This window comes from Canis aureus, chromosome 12, assembly GCF_053574225.1.
Source record: "Canis aureus isolate CA01 chromosome 12, VMU_Caureus_v.1.0, whole genome shotgun sequence".
Taxonomy (NCBI): Eukaryota; Metazoa; Chordata; class Mammalia; order Carnivora; family Canidae; genus Canis; species Canis aureus.
Window position 1 is genome coordinate 3,509,907 of NC_135622.1, and position 18,002 is coordinate 3,527,908.

The 18,002-nt window shown below is 39.2% G+C and overlaps 1 protein-coding gene across 1 annotated transcript; it reads left to right on the plus strand.

The window, feature by feature from the left end:
* The first annotated feature begins 4,615 nt into the window (after positions 1–4,615).
* Positions 4,616–13,098, plus strand: LOC144324810 (uncharacterized). The gene is made up of 3 exons (XM_077916206.1): positions 4,616–4,680; positions 5,547–5,707; positions 7,887–13,098. Exons 2-3 carry the CDS (start codon positions 5,570–5,572, stop codon positions 12,156–12,158), a joined length of 4,410 nt encoding a protein of 1,469 aa, XP_077772332.1. The 5' UTR covers positions 4,616–4,680; positions 5,547–5,569; the 3' UTR covers positions 12,159–13,098.
* Positions 13,099–18,002: the final 4,904 nt, after the last annotated feature.

Sequence of the window (18,002 nt, forward strand, 5' to 3'; positions counted from 1 at the left end):
ATAGTACTAGAAGTGCTAGCCTCAGCAATCAGACAACAAAAAGACCCTAAAGGCATTCAAATTGGCAAAGAAGAAGTCAAACTCTCCCTCTTTGCCAATGACATGATACTCTACATAGAAAACCCAAAAGTCTCCACCCCAAGATTGTTGGAACTCATACAGTAATTTGGCAGTGTGGCAGGATACAAAATCAATATCCAGAAGTCAGTGGCATTTCTATACACTAACAATGAGACTGAAGAAAGAGAAATTAAGGAGTCAATCCCATTTACAATTGCACCCAAAAGCATAAGATACCTAGGAATAAACCTAACCAAAGAGGTAAAGGATCTATACCTTAAAAACTATAGAACACTTCTGAAAGAAATTGAGGAAGACACAAAGAGATGGAAAAATATTCCATGCTCATGGATTGGCAGAATTAATATTGTGAAAATGTCAATGTTACCCAGGGAAATTTATACGTTTAATGCAATCCCTATCAAAATACCATGGACTTTCTTCAGAGAGTTAGAACAAATTATTTTAAGATTTATGTGGAATCAGAAAAGACCCTAAGTAGTCAGGGAAATATTAAAAAAGAAAACCATAGCTGGGGGCATCACAATGCCAGATTTCAGGGTGTACTACAAAGCTGTGGTCATCAAGACAGTGTGGTACTGGCACAAAAACAGACACATAGATCAATGGAACAGAATAGAGATTCCAGAAGTGGACCCTAAACTTTATGGTCAACTAATATCCGATAAAGGAGGAAAGTCTATCCACTGGAAGAAAGACAGTCTCTTCAATAAATGGTGCTGGGAAAATTGGACATCCACATGCAGAAGAATGAAACTAGACCACTCTCTTTCACCATACACTAAGATAAACTCAAATGGATGAAACATCTAAATGTGAGACAAGATTCCATCAAAATCCTAGAGAACACAGGCAACACCCTTTTGAACTCAGCCACAGTAACTTCCTGCAAGATACTTCCATGAAGGCAAAAGAAACAAAAGCAAAATGAACTATTGGGACTTCATCAAGATAAGAAGCTTTTGCACAGCAAACAATACAGTCAACAAAACTAAAAGACAACCTACAGAATGGGAGAAGATATTTGCAAATGACATATCAGATAAAGGGCTAGTTTCCAAGATCTATAAAGAACTTATTAAACTCAACACCAAAGAAACAAACAATCCAATCATGAAATGGGCAAAAGACATGAACAGAAATCTCACAGAGGAAGACATAGACATGGCCAACATGCACATGGGAAAATGCTCTGCATCACTTCCCATCAGGGAAATACAAATCAAAACCACAATGAGATATCACCTCACACCAGTGAGAATGCGGAACATTAACAAGGCAGGAAACCACAAATGTTGGAGAGGGCGTGGAGAGAAAGGAACCCTCTTACACTGCTGGTGGGAATGTGAACTGGTGCAGCCACTCTGGAAAATTGTGTGGAGGTTCCTCAAACAGTTAAAAATAGACCTGCCCTACGACCCAGCAATTGCACTGCTGGCTATTTACCTCAAAGATACAGATGCAATGAAACGCTGGGACACCTGTACCCCGATGTTTCTTGCAACAATGTCCACAATAGCCAAACTGTGGAAGGAGCCTCAGTGTCCATCGAAAGATGAATGGATAAAGAAGATGTGGTTTATGTATACAATGGAATATTCCTCAGCCATTAGAAATGACAAATACCCACCATTTGCTTCAATGTGGATGGAACTGGGGGGTATTATGCTGAGTGAAATGAGTCAATCGGAGAAGGACAAACATTATATGGTCTCATTCATTTGGGGAATATAAATAATAGTGAAAGGGAATAGAAGGGAAGGGAGAAGAAATGTGTGGGAAATATCAGAAAGGGAGACAGAACATGAAAGACTCCTAACTCTAGGAAATGAACTAGGGGTGGTGAAAGGGGAGGAGGGCGGGTGGTGGGGGTGAATTGGTGACGGGCACTGAGTTAGGCACTTGACGGGATGAGCGCTGGGTGTTATTCTGTATGTTTGCAAATTGAGCACCAATAATAAATAAATGTATTATTAAAAAAATAAATTAAAAAAAGAAAGAATATGAAGCCCTGAAAGGGTTAAACTGTGTCTATGATATATGGAAATTTCTTTAATGTCCCTCACAATGATTTCAATTATATGTAAAGAGGTCAATGATTTTTCAGTCAATGCAGAAGTTAAAATTTCTTCCTTACAAAAAGTCAAAATTTACCTCCCTTTTACAAGTGCTCAAAGGTCCCTTGTTCTGTTCCCTTTCCCTACCACATCATGCACACCGACACTCACAAACAGACCTTCACACTTGTCTCTCCCACAGGGATTTGTGGTTCTGCTGCCCAACACTTCGTATCCCTTTTCTTTCCTCAGAGACTCTCGTCTCCTGGAGAATCTTCCTGACAAGCAAATGCAGAAGAGGGTCAGGATTCACATTCATCCATTATGACATGTGAAATTAAGGGTGTTATACTATATGTTGGCAAATTGAATTTAAATAAAATATTTTTAAAAGAAGGTTTTTTTATTAAAAGAAATTTAACTTGTCAATAAGCCACTGTCAATAAATTAGTTTTACTGAAACACAGGTATGTTCATTTGTTTACACATCATCTCTGGATGCTTTCATGCTAAAAGAGCACAGCTGAGAAATTGAAAAAAAAAAAAAAGACTGTCCCACAAAGCCCAAAATATACACTAACTGGCCCTTTATAGGAAATTTTGCCAACCCCTCATTTAGGAGAACACTGGCTCCAAGGGCATATTTCACCTGAAATAATCTTCACCAGCAACCCCCTCCTCCCTCTGTGGCAACAGCTGTCTCCTGCAGGAAATTAGTCTTCACTCAGCAAACTCTACCTCCCCTGCACTCCCACAGTCTTAGTCACACCTTCAAAAAGCTCACTCCTCTGATGGAAGTGTGACAACCTGGCCCAAATAAGGCATCCAGAGGATCACAGCCACAGAATGGATTCTGACTCTCCAGCCCTCTAAGTAGTTCTTAGAGGAAAACACAGAGAGTCATAATGTTTGAATTTGAAATCACATAATTTATCATTTACCAATAGTTGCTACCACTCCTTCCTAAATCCTGATGACTGTTATTGCACAAGCTTAAGCTTCAAGTCTATGTGACTTCACTCAGCTTCAGTGGCATTCGTGTTATACATATAATTCATAATGATGAAATGCAGAGCAAGGTCACAGGGATAAGCATAAACCCATTTGTTAATTCCCAATATTAAGATTCAGTTTATTTTCAGGTGAAACCATGTCCTCTGAGGTGAAGATGGCAAGACAGAAGGTCTATAGGAATGACACTAACTCTTCTTTCAATTCAATTCAACAAACATTTACTGGGAACTTTTATGTGCCAAGCAATACTCTGAGTCCTCCAGTAACAATGGTAATAATAATTCCCATTCCCTATTCTCAAGGAGCTCACAGTATAGAAGTGATATACACGTATAGACACATATATATAGTATGTGTCTGTGTCTGCACACATACATGAATGCACAAGAAAGGATAGACACCAAATAATTAACAGTAGCTATTTCTGGATAAGAAGGTTACAGGTATTTCATTTGCTTTGCTCATCTGTATTTTCTAATTATTTATATTAAACATTACAAGTAAAATAATTGCAAAGGATTTTATAATATAATATGACAGATATTATAATAAAACTATGAATAAAGTATACAATTATAACTCTCTTGAGTAATTTAGGAAATATTTCCTAGAGGATGTCTAAAGTAGGTTTTTAAAAATGAATAGCAGTTCACTAAGCAGATGAGGACAGAGATGCCAAGAAAAAATATGAAATAGAATGGTATAGTCAGGAAAGCTTAAGTAATTAATTACTGGTGAAGTAAAAAGAATAGGGAGAGAGGAGATGGGCCTAGCGGGAAACCACAGCCCAAATCATGAATAACCTAGGATGCCATGCTAAAGAGCATGGATTTCTTCCTAAGGTTATATAGCATTTAAAATGAAAGCTACATTGATGAATGGCCACTAAGGTCTGGTAAAAAAGGTTAGGTAAAGAGACAAGAAGGCCTCTACAGTCATTAGCAATTCAAGAGGAATGGTAATAATATCATGGATAATAATATCATGGATGATACTTTGGCTACTTTGGAAATACATGGATACATGGATACTTTGGAAATCCATGTAAGAAAATGTAGCTCAATATGAGAGACTTTGACTGGATGATCCTATGGTTCCTTTTAAACACTAGATTAATTTTTGGACATTTGGTCCCTGATGTCCCTGCACACATTCCATTCAACTTAATTAAAGTCCATATAATTGGTTATTAATGCATTATGCTAGATTCTTTGTTGAATATCCAAAGAGGTCTTTCTGCAGTGTCCGGAGACTCTGGTAGGTGGGGCTGATACTAGCCCAGATTTGGGAATTGCTAATGCAATCTCAGGTGAACATGTAGGGAAATAAGAAGGCAAACACCTGGGAGGTGGAGGTGGAGGTGGAGGTGGAGGTGGAGCTGGGCTTATTTGAGAGTGAATCAGGACATCTCAGCAGCTCCTCCCTAAGATGGACCATTATCTCCTCTATAAAAAGGCCACTATCCCCAGGTAGCAGCACCCTGTAAGCTCTTCCAATCTCCATCCTACTTGTTCCTCTGGTGTACTAGGTAAGTGAACAGGAGTACTTTGGACTATAAATCATGAGGATCCAGCATGTGCTCTAAGGCAAAGAGGCACTGGATACAAGTTTCTTTTTAATGTACCTTGGGGACTTTGATATAATTTTAACTTTATTGAGAAGGAAAATACAGAGATGACTTGGAATGATGGTACCATCTTTCTTCAGGATCACTTCCTCAAAGATCACAGGGCTCTAATTATCATTAGGTAGGTTGCTGGACTACTGAGTTTTTTCTCTGTTATGTAATCAGTAAAACCTGAGAGTTAGTCCCTATTTAGAGAATGAAAAAAAAAAAAACAACAACAACAACAGAAGCAGGCCTGATAGCAGCTGCCTCCAGCTCCATAACACCTAGGCCTGTAATTGCTCATTTTGTGTACTTTCTCTGGCCTACAAATTTTAAGGGTCTAGCTTCACGACTAGCATCCCTTGGTTGGAGTCAGGCATACCATGTGCATGATGGACCTGTCCCTCCTCAGTGATGGTTGGCACCTAGAGAAGAATTGAGGAAGTGGGTGGATTGGCACACCCAGGATTTCTCTAGCTCCAGGACAATGCTCATAAAATTACCCCTGGTGAGGCATGGAGCTCAAAACAGAAAGTCATTGCTCCTACATTCATTCAGGAATGAAAATAAGAGATATTGATTCTGTTCCTAATTTCATCACTCTCTTGCTACATGGCTTGAACAAGACTTTCAACTCTGGATTGGTTCTTGATTTCAAAAATATGAAATTAATTATGCCCCATTAATTCTGAACTAATATCACAAATGATTGGAACTATTTATGTATTTAAGCAAGAGAAAGGAATAATAAGAGGTGGGTCTCTCTCCTTTTTTTTTTCCTTTAGGTTAAATTTACAAAAAAAAAAAAATGTCTAAACTCCTACAAAGTATCGTCACTGTCATTGATGTTTTCTACCAATATGCCACCCAGGATGGGGAGTGTGACATGTTGAACAAGGAAGAACTGAAAGAGCTTTTAGAAAATGAGTTTCATCAAATTCTGAAGGTAAGAACTCCAGGTCAGGATGGAAGACAGCTGCAATTCTCTTCTTCACTCCTTCCTGCCTTTTTGTCACATCTGCCAAACTCCTACAGGACTCTCTCTACTTGGTGATAGAGAATAGGTTTTGGTAAAGGCTTGAAATATGATCTAAAGTTGACCCACATGATTTCCAAAATATGACCAAGGGAAGTGATCCTACTGAACGGACAAAATGCATAAATTATATAATATTCTATCTATGTAAGTAATTCTTAAGGAATAAAAAACTAAGATGGTTCTCAGAAAAAAGATAGGTAAAATGTATCTTTTTCCCTTTTTCTGTCATTCTTTAGTCCAGAATGTCCTGACCACTGCTCATTTCTGAGATTGTGATATCACAAGGCCTCTGAGTTCAGGAACTTAGCATCTTACTCCTAATTTATAAAACATGGTGACCACCATCTTAAAATGTCAGCTCCAAAAATAAATATTTGGGAACTTAGATCTAGCTCTTGGATCATCAATTCATTATATCCAGCTTCTTACTAAATATTTCTTATTTGGATTCCTAAGGGTGTAATTCAATGTGTCATATATGAAACCATTTCCTTCTAAACTCTATCCTCTATTTGCCCAAGACACAAATCTGGTTCCACTTATCTCAGCAAGTAACTCCACCCTCTACCCTCCGTCTAATTCATCAATAGTCTCAAAACAGCCATTTCTTTCCATCAGTGTGGCTAGTCCTCTGGCTCAGATGACCTTTTTCTACTTCTAATCTCAGCTGCAAGTGCAAATCTAATCATATCACAACTTAATTCAAAATCCTTCAAATGTCTGGTACAGATCCCAATGCTAAGCTCCATCTCACAACCCTGAGATCATGACCTGAACGGAAACCAAGAATCAGATGCTTAACCAACTGAACCACGCAGGTGCCCCAAATGCTCACAGCTTTTAAAAATAAAGTTCAGGGGCAGCCTGGGTGGCTCAGCGTTTTTTAGCACCGCCTTCAGCCCAGGGCTTGATCCTGGAGACCTGGGATCGAGTCCCGCATCGGGCTCCGGGCATGGAGCCTGCTTCTCCCTCTGCTCGTGTCTCTGCCTCTCTCTCTCTAATGAATGAATAAATTTTTAAAAATCTTTTAAAAAAATAAAGTTCAAAGTTCTTCACACAACTTAGAAGGCATAATCTGATCTGTTTCTCTAGCAATATCTCTTGATTATGGAGCCTCAAAATTTAACAATCCTGAATTTCTTTCAGTTCCTCATATAAGCCATGCATCCTCTGACCTTCAGCTTTATTCAAATTGTTCCCTCTGCCTGGACAACATTTTGCCCCTTTCCCTCCTTTCCTTTTTTTTTTCTTTTAAAGATTTTATTTATTTATTCATGAGAGACACACGAGAGAGAGATAGAGACAGAGACACAGGCAGAAGGAGAAGCAGGCTCCATGCAAGGAGCCTGACATGGGACTCGATCCCCGGTCTCCAGGATCAGGCACTGGGCTGAAGGCAGTGCTAAACCACTGAGCCACCCGGGCTGCCCTCCCTCCTTTCCTACCCCTTAATTTGGCAAAGTCCAATCCATACTTCAAAAAACATCACTTCCTCTCATTAACCTTCCTTGACCCCCTACTGGTTCTCTTGTTTTCAGAAACATTATCACAATACACTGTAATTTTAAGTTTGTGTGTCTGGGCCACGAAACTTTAACTTCCATTTTGTCAGAAAACAAATGTGTTCACTGCTTTATCCTCTGCACCTAACTCAATGTTAAGCAGATAGTAGGTGCACAATAAATCTTTGCTAAATGAATTAATGAATTAATAGCTGGGCAAATAAAGGTCATATGCAATTATGTTAATCATTCATATTTGACCTACACTTTTTTCATTTTTTAAAATTCCTATTTATAAATTAGCTAATCATTCATATTTGACCATTTCATGCAAAATATAATCAATTTCCTTATTCCCTAACATCTTCCAGTTGCATCTTCTAGCAATTCCTCACTATATTGTTCATTACATATTCCTTTCTTTCTTTTTGCTCAGGATAGAGCAGTCCTGTCTAAAGAACTAGGTGGTTGAGCTCCACCTAAGTAAGCCAAACATTCACATTTCTACAGTCTTCTTTCAAATGGTTAGCTGGGTATGTAGTCTACAGTGACATAGTTGCCACTTCTACCTTGTTCCTCTACAGAATCCAGATGATCCAGACACTGTAGATATCATCATGCAAAATCTGGATCAAGATCATGACAAGAAAGTGAATTTCATTGAGTATCTTCTGATGATATTCAAACTGGCTCAGGCTTGCAATAAGATCATCGGCAAAGATTATTGCCATGCTTCAGGGTCAAAGCAGAGAGACCATCAGCACCAGCACCAAGAGGAACAAAGTGAAACAGAAGAGGAGGACAAAATACAATTTCATTCAAGGTCAAGTACAGGAGAGAATAATTCCTATTCCAGGGGCTCCAGGAGAAGCACTAAATACAGGCCTAGGTCCAGCTACAGAAGAATGGAGCATCAAGGAGGCTTGTCTAGTTCAGAACACAGGCAAAGCTCTGGGGAAAGAAGGACAGAGACAAGTTCAGGCCATTTAAAAGATTGTAAGACAAACAAGCATGGCTCTCATCAGCAAGAGAGGTCTGGGAGTCCATCTTCTGGTCAGAGGCAATATAGATCCAATTCAAGTGGTCAATCAGGACTTAGTAGACAACAAAAATATGGTTCTGAATCAAAAGAGTCTTCAAGCTATGAGGGATATGTGTCTGAATCAGGCCAGTCCATAAGCAAAGGCAAAAATCAATCAAGTTCCTATGAGTCCTCTACCCAGAGGACTGGTCATCAATCAGAAGGTTATGGAAGACAAAAGCATAGATCTGGCTCAGATCAGTCCTCTGCCTCTGGTCACCATGGGTCTGGCTCAGGACAGTCTTCTAACTGTAGCCATGAAGAGTCTGGATCTGGAGAGCTTTCTAGCTATAAACAATATGATTCTGGCTCCAATAATTCTTCTAGGCAAAAATATCATGAATCCAACTCAGATGGTCATTCGGGGAATTGTCGAAGACAAAATCATGTCTCTGGGTCAGGCCAGTCCTCTAATTATGGAAAATATGGACCTGGTTCTAATCAGTCTTCTAGTCAGAAATACCATGAGTCTAGTTCAGGATCTAGTTTAGGTGAATCATCAAGCTGTGGACAACATGGATCTGGATCATGTCAGTCTTCTGGCTTTGGACAACATGGGTCTGGCTTAGGTCAATCTTCTAGTTACGGACCAAATAGTTCTACTTCAAGACAGTCATCAAGTTGGGGACACTATGGATCTGGCTTAAGTCAGTCTTCTAGGCACAGCCAACATGGGTCTAGCTCACAAGAGTCTTCTAATTATGGACGACATAGGTCTGGCTCAAGTCAATCTTCTGGCCACAGCCTACATGGGTCTGGCTCAAGAGAGTCTTCTAGCTATGGACAACATAGGTCTGGCTCAAGTCAATCTTCTGGCCACAGACAACATGGATCTGGAGCATGCCAGTCTTCTGGTTTTGGGCAACATGAGTCAGGATCAGCTCAGTCTTCTAGCCATAGCCAACATAGGTCTGGATCAGGCCAGTTTTCTGGCTATGGACAACACAGATCTAGCTCAGGTCAGGCCTCTAGATATGGTCATCATGGGTCCGGATCAGGCCAGTCTTCTGGCTATGGACAATATAGATCTGGCTCAGGTCAGTCCTCTAGATATGGTCACCATGGGTCTGGATCAAGTCAGTCTTCTGGCTTTGGGCAACATGAGTCTAGCTCAGGAGAGTCTTCTGGCACTGAGCAGGGATCTGGCTTAGGTCAATCATCAAGATCTAGACAGCATGAATCTAGATATGGTCAATCCTCTAGCTATGGACAACATGGCTCTGCTTCTGGGCAGTCATCAAGCTGTGGTCAACAAGGATCTGGATCAGGTCAATCTTCTAGATACAGTTATCATGAGTCTGGATCTAGTCAGTCTTCTGGCTTTGGGCATCATGGGTCTGGATCAGGTCAATCTTCTAGCTATACTCAGCATAGGTCTGGATCAGGACATTCTTCTGGCCATGGTCAGTATGGGTCTGGCTCAAATCAATCCTCTAGCTATGGACAATATGGTTCTTCTTCAGGACAGACATCAAGCTGTGGTCAACATGGATCTGGATCAGGCCAGCCTCCTAGCTATGGCCAAAACAGATCTGGCTCAGGTCAGTCCTCTAGATACAGTCATCATGGGTCTGGATCAGGCCAGTCTTCTGGCTATGGACAATATAGATCTGGCTCAGGTCAGTCCTCTAGATATGGTCACCATGGGTCTGGATCAAGTCAGTCTTCTGGCTTTGGGCAACATGAGTCTAGCTCAGGAGAGTCTTCTGGCACTGAGCAGGGATCTGGCTTAGGTCAATCATCAAGCTCTGGACAGAACGAATCTGGATATGGTCAATCCTCTAGCTATGGACAACATGGCTATGCTTCTGGACAGACATCAAGCTGTGGTCAACAAGGATCTGGATCAGGTCAATCCTCTAGATATGGTTACCATGAGTCTGTATCTGGTCAGTCTTCTGGCTTTGGTCAACACAAGTTTGGATCAGGCCAATCTTCTGGTTTTGGGCAACATGGGTCTGGATCCAGTCAGTCTTCTAGTTATGGCCAACATGGGTCTAGATCAGGTCAGTCTTCTGGCTTTGGGCAACATGAGTCTAGCTCAGGTCAATCCTCTAGCTATGGACAACATGGTTCTGCTTTTGGACAGTCATCAAACAGTGCTCAACATGCATCTAGATCAGGCCAGTCCTCTAGCTTTGGGCAACATGGGACTGGATCTGGTCAGTCTTCTGGCTTTGGTCAACATAGGTTTGGATCAGGCCAGTCTTCTGGCTTTGGGCAACATGGGTCTGGAACCAGTCAGTCTTCTAGTTATGGCCAACATGGGTCTGGATCTGGTCAGTCTTCTGGCTTTGGTCAACATAGGTTTGGATCAGGCCAGTCTTCTGGCTTTGGGCAACATGGGTCTGGAACCAGTCAGTCTTCTAGTTATGGCCAACATGAGTCTGGCTCAGGTCAGTCTTCTGGCTTTGGACAACATGGGTCTGGATCAGGTCAGTCTTCTGGCTTTGGACAACATGGGTCTAGATCCAGTCAGTCTTCTAGTTATGGCCAACATGGCTTTGGCTCAGGTCAATCTTCTGGTTTGGGGCAACATGAATCTGGATCCAGTCAGCCCGCTAGTTATGGCCAACATGGGTCTAGGTCAGGTCAGTCTTCTGGCTTTGGGCATCATGGGTCTGGATCAGGTCAATCTTCTAGCTATACTCAGCATAGGTCTGGATCAGGACATTCTTCTGGCCATGGTCAGTATGGGTCTGGCTCAAATCAATCCTCTAGCTATGGACAATATGGTTCTGCTTCAAGACAGACATCAAGCTGTGGTCAACATGCATCTGGATCAGGCCAGTCTCCTAGCTATGGCCAAAACAGATCTGGCTCAGGTCAGTCCTCTAGATATGGTTATCATGAGTCTGGCTCAGGTCAGTCTTCAGGTTCTGGGCAACATGGGTCTGGATTAGGTCAGTCTTCTAGCTATGGTCAACACGAGTCTGGATCAAGTAGATCTTCTAGCCATAGCCGACATGTATCTAGCTCAGGTCAATGTTCTAGTTCTGAACAATATGGGTCTGGCCCGTGTCACTCAGCTAGCTCTGAGCAGTGTGGTTCTAGATTTGGTCAGTGTTCTAGCTCTGAACAATATGGGTATGGTTCATGTCAATCATCTACCTCTGGACAACATGGTTCTGGATCTGGTCAATATTCTGGCTCTGAACAGTACAGATCTGGTTCATGCCACTCATCTAGCTCAGGACAATGTGGTTCTGGATCTGGCCTGTGTTCTAACTATGAGCAACATGAAATACAAGGGAGATGTAGGTCAAGTTCAAGTGGAACTCATAATGAGTGTAGTAGACCCGAAATGGGCTTAGTCCCTAATCAATCAAGAAGAAACAGCCAGGAATGGTCAGAGTGTGGCCAAAAAGAAAGAGGTAGGAGTTATGGCCTATCAGATAAGGGGCATGATGGATATGAGAGTAGTCATGGACAGTCAAGAACATGTAGGAAACAAAGCCAAGGATGGAGCCAAGGTCCATTGGAATCTGGTTGTATACATTCAAATTGTAATGAAGGGCAATCAAGAAGCAGTTATAGAAAAGTAGAAAGTTCCTCAAGTTGTGGCTTTGGGCAGTTTACACCCTCATATGGACAGTCTAGATCCAACACTACCAATACATTGTTAATTTGCAAGGAGGGTAATAAACAAGATGACTATTGTTATAAGAGACAAGGGGATAACAGTGGAGGGAAAAGTACTTGCCCAAGTTCCCACAGTGTCCTTAGCAGCATGCCACTCTATGAATATGTCCAAGAGCAGCGGTGCCAATTCTAAGGATGAATAATAAATAGAAGTGAAATTAATTTAAGTATCCATTTAAGAAAATACAAAATGAATATAGATAAGCAATTCATTATAAAACTTATTTTAAGAGTGGGTATATATATTTCTTCTTCTAAACATGTACTCTATTCCTTGTTATTAAGGTTCCCTCAGAAGAATGTAGGGTATATGGGCACTTTGTTAAGAAATATTGAGTTAAACAAATTACGTGTGGGAGTAACTTTGAAAAAACATACAAAGCATATGAGGAGCATGGGGTTTAGTCAAGGTATCTTTTTGAGAACTCATTACTCATTTATATTATCAAAGCCAAACTTTCATCTAAAGTCTAAAGAACAAAGTGTTAGAAATGCATTACCAGTTCTGGAGCCAAAGCCTCTCTTATAGCAACATGGACCATAATTTTGGTATCTCCCACATTGGATGGTGAAAGAATGAAGAATATTCTAAAAGCAAAAATGCAGCATCAGTTGTTTCTTTACTTATCAAAACCACCAATACCTTATTCTTGGGTAAATCTTTAATCAGTAAGTTAACAAGTTGCCTTTAAAAAGTGGCACCTGGAGCTTCTCCCTTGCCACTAGTGAAAGCATTCTTTCTTAAAGATCAGGGATGGACCCTTTTGAGATTAAAGGATCCAAATGTAGACTCTAACTTGGTTTCAGCAAGAATGTTCTTGCCCTCTACTCCTAAGAATTTGCCCCAGGTTTAAAAAGGAAGAGCAATAGCATGAAAATACAATGTCTCCAACCTACTTTTGTAGTTCACTGGTCTTTCCAAACAGGAAAATATCATTTATGCCCAGATGGAAAGCAAGACTATCTGCCACTGCTATATAGTTCCTTGGTTTGACTATAATATATTTGTTTGAAGTCTTTGGATTCCAATAACTGGATTGCATTAAAATTGATAATAAATATTAATAATCAAATACTGAGGTCTGTCTCATCTCTCCTTGATTTCACTTCTCACACATAGATGGTCAGACTAGAAACTAACTCAAAAAGCTCTTTTCCAAGGTCCTGCCCTTCACAAATAACCCAGAATATATAAAGAATTTTAAAATCTAAGGATAAGACAAACAACTCAAGGGACGCCACCTGGGTGGCTCAGCAGTAGAGCATCTGCCTTTGGCTCAGAGTGTGATCCCAGTTCAGGATCGAGTCCCACATCAGGCTGCTTGTGGGGAGCCTGCTTCTCCCTCTGCCTATGTCTCTGTTTCTCTCTCTCTGTGTCTCTCATGAATAAATAAATAAAATCTTTAAAAAAAGACAATTCAATTTAAGAACGAACAAAAGATCTGATGAACACTTCAACAACAACAAAAAAATGAACATATGGCCAACAAGCACATGAAAAGATGCATGATGTCATTAAGCATTAAGGAAATGCAAGTTAAAACATAATGAGAAAAAGATAAATAAATAAATAAATAAATAAATAAATAAATAAATTTAAAAAACATAATGAGACACTACTACACATCCATCATTAGAATGGCCAAAAGTAAAAATACTGGCAACAACAAGTGTGGATACAAGTGGAAAAATAAAATGACATAGTCACTTTGGAAAATAGTGTAGCAATTTCTTATAAGATTAAATAAATATACCTGACTGTATCACCCAGCAATTCTGCTCCATATAAAGATTTTATATGAATGTTCATAGAAGCTTTAATAATAATAGCCCAAAACTAGAAACAACCTAAATGTCCACCAACCATTGAATAGACAAACAAGCAATGGTACAGCTATACAATGAAACACTATTTAGGAAGGAAAAAAAGAATGAACTACTGATATACATGACATGGATGAATCTCAAAACCATTATACTAATCAAAAGAAGCCATACACAAAAGAGTACATACGATATGATTCCATTTACATGAAACTTACTAAAGAAAAAAAAACAGAAAGTAAATTAGTGGTTAACCAGGAATGGGAGTAGAACTTATGAATTGGCTAGAAAGGGGAACACAAAGGAGCAAAAGAGTGATAGAATTATTCTACATATGTACTTTATCAGATGAAAGCTATACCTCAATAAAGGTGATTTTGCTTAAAGTCTTCATAAGGCTTTTTTTGAAACTTGACATACTAATTCCAAAATTTATATAGAAGAGCAAAGAATTAAAAATGACCAGGACAATTTTTAAATAAGGAAGAGGAATTTCATCTTATCAGATATCAAAAGATATTACAAAGTAAAAAAAAAAGATATTAAAAAGTTATATTATCTAGGACAGTATGGAACTGTTTTAAGAACAAATACTTAGAACAGTGGACTATTCAGAAACAGACCCATAAACACCTGACATATAACAGTAATGGCTCTGCATCTCGGTGGGGAAAGAAAAAAGCTTTTCAATAAATTATGCCACAGGGACACTTGGGTGGCTCTGCAGTTGAGCATCTGCCTTCAGCTCAGGGCGTGATCCCGGAGTTCCCCGTGTCAGGATCCCTGCATGGAGCCTGCTTCTCCCTCTGCCTGTGTCTCTGCCTCTCTCTGTGTGTCTCTCATGAATAAAGAAAGAAATAAAATCTTAAATAAATAAATAAATAATCCCCAAATGAATGAGAACATACAATGTTTGTCCTCTGATTGACTTACTTCACTCAGCATAATACCCTCCAGTTCTATCCACGTTGAAGCAAATGGTGGAAGGGGAGGAGGGCGGGGGGTGGGGGTGAATGGATGACGGGCACTGAGGGGGGCACTTGACGGGATGAGCACTGGGTGTTATTCTGTATGTTGGTAAATTGAACACCAATAAAAAATAAATTTATTATAATAAATAAATAAATAAATAAATAAATAAATAGTGCTACAATCACTGGTTTTCCATGTGAAAAAAAATTATACCTCCATTTTGCGGTCTACACAAAATCAATCCAAGTGAATTAAAGACCTAAAATGTGATAAGTCAAACATTTTTACATGTTAAAAAAAATATTTTTATGATTTCAGAGTATATTGAAGTCTTGAACAAGAAATATAAAAACCATTAAAAAATTCATGAGTTTTACTACAATTAAATTCTAAATGTATATAAATCAAAAGGTACTCTTAAAATATAAAAAAGACAAGACATAGACTAGGATATATGGACTTTTGCAATGCTTATGAACAACTGGTTAATAGCCAGATTGTACAAAACTTACAAATATCAAATTAGAAAAAAACAGCAACACTTAGAAAATTATCCAAAATAGAAATCTGAATAGCCAAGTGCCATTTTTAAAATGATATTCAGGGGAACAGAAAATTAAAACACAATGAAATATCATTTTGTAACCATCAGATTTGAAAAAACTAAATTCTGACAATATCCAGAGTTGGGGATGACATGGAGCAGTAAGGTCAAAACTGGTAACCACTTAAGAAGCAATTTGGTGACCACGCAAGAGTCATCAAAATGCTGCAAACTTAAAAGTTCAACAGAAGAATAGATAGAGAAATATCCATATATTAGAATGCTATACAGCAATTAAAATTGATGGCATGTACATGAAGAGGACGGAATACAACACCCCAAACTATGAAACTTTGGCGTGTGGATTATTTTGAGCTGAAGACAATCAAGGCCTAGCAGGCTCAGGAAGAGTTTTTTGTCCCTCCACTTTAACTACCCAAAAGAATTTAGATGGGAAACCTGTACAAGGGAGACAGCTATTACCAGAGATCACTTTTTATATCAGAAGGACTTATCTGCATAGCGTAGCAACCATTTGCTCTTCATATTCCTATGAACTGCCTTCCTCCTTGCTGAAGCCCCAGACCTGCATCTCCCTAGCTCAGGGTGGTGCACAAGCCTTAAACGCCTGACTGCTTTTGAGTCTCATAGTTTTACTGGGTTCCCATACATATAAAATTAAATTTTTCTCCTGTTACCTATCTTATGTAAATTTAATTATTAGGGCAAGCAAAGAATCTAGAAGGGAAGAAAGGAAAAGTTTCCTGCTTCTACTTGATTATCTACCTATCTATCTATCTCAATATGGAAAATCTCCCAAAACAGAATATTGAGTGAAATAGTTGTAAGACGTGTATATGTAGGGTGATACCATTTACTTAGCTTTACAACATACATAATAATACCATATATTATTTGTAGTTAATACATAATTGGTAAAAAATAGAAATCCTTATGGAAATGTTATACACCAAATTCAGAATAGTGGTTACCTCTGGGGAGAACGATGTTGGGTATTGAGGAGGGCGCTTATCAAGATGAGTACTAGGTATTATATGAATCACTGAATTCTACTCTACTAATATTATACTGTATGTTAACAAACTAGAATTCAAAAAAATTTGAAACAAAAAAGAAAGAAAGGAAGTGCCTAGGTGGCTCAGTCAGTTAAAAGACTGCCTTTGGCTCAGGTCATGATCTCAGGATCCAGGGATCAAGCCCTACGTTGTTGGGGCTCCCTGCTCAGTGGGGTGTCTGCTTTTTCTATCCCCCTATGTTGCTCCCCCTGCTTGTGCTTTCTCTCTCTCTCTGTCAAATAAATAAATTCTGGGGAAAAAAAGGAAAGAAAGGAAAAGAAATAAACTTCGTTCTAAAAAAGAATAAACAAGGTCACATTTTTTTTTTAAGATTGATTGATTTGAGAGAGAGAGAAAGCACACTACGTGGGGAGGGGCAGAGGGAGAGGGAAAATCTACAAGTAGACTCCCTGCTAAGCGTGGAGCCCTGATGTGGGGCTGGATCCCAGGACCCTAAGATCACAACCTGAGCTGAAACCAAGAGTCGGCTGCTTAACCTACTGAGTCACCCAGGCAACCCATTAAGCAAAAAGATGTTTATTATATTATCACCTACACTTATTTATATACCTCAAATTATTTCACAAGAAAAAAGAAGACACAAAGATTTGTGTTAGAATGCCCATCAAGGACTGCTCAAGGGAGAAAGTACTCTGACAAGCTAGTCCACAGACTATCTGGCCCAGCCCTGCCCAGTCGTTGAAATATATGTATCAGTACATCAGTGCCTAATGATATTCATCATCTGAATCACACAATCAACTATCTGGTTTGACTTGAAACTCACCAGGGAGCCTTGAAAATTTTAGCTTCCTATAATTTTCCCAAAAAGAAAAAGCATTCACTAGTCATTCACTAGCATAGATACCTAATAATTCTGGCAGTGCATTTCTGACTTTCTAATCAGAAGTCTCTCTTGGGATTTCAGTTTTCTTATTTCAGTCCCTGGTGAGCTTATTTACAAAGAAACAGCTTTCCTAAGTCTAATAAACTCTGCCACGTGATTGTATCCCATCTGAGTCTACAAGGATGATGACCAAGCCCCTGACCCCTTTTTCAGGCAACCTTACTCTTTGCTTCTTCTAAATTTCAAGAGTTCTGGAGTAAAAAAATTATTCTAGTAAGAGAAAGCAAAGAAATTTCAAATAAATGCTCTAGTTGCATAGCTAAGCCAGTTTTTCATGTGTTTCTCTTCTCTTTGTCCTGACTATAAAATCTAAAGGTAGAAAGCAGTAAGGTCATTGTTTTAGGCAGAATCTTATAGGGTCTCAATACCTTGTCCAGGTCTGGATCTCACTTTTGAAGATGAAGAAAATCAATTTTTTTTTCTGTACACTCAGATGTAACCAAATTCTAAGAGACATATTCACAGTAATCAATCTTAAGATCTAATTTACTAACTACAAAATATATATGCTTGGGAAAAGGAATCAGTTGTCTACCATGGGGTATTCTCTCCCACTGGATACATTCATTTAAGAGATATCAGAGTTATTAAAGGAATTTTAGAGCAAAGAGTCTTATCCTCAAAATGTTGCTCTATCATGCTATGGTAACCTGA

What these genes read in the sequence shown, in the direction of transcription:
- LOC144324810 (XM_077916206.1), top strand. Translation starts at nt 5,570, where the DNA reads ATGTCTAAACTCCTACAAAGTATCGTCACTGTCATTGATGTTTTCTAC. An exon ending in AGTTTCATCAAATTCTGAAG is followed by an intron (nt 5,708 to 7,886) that starts GTAAGAACTCCA and finishes GTTCCTCTACAG; the next exon opens with AATCCAGATGATCCAGACAC.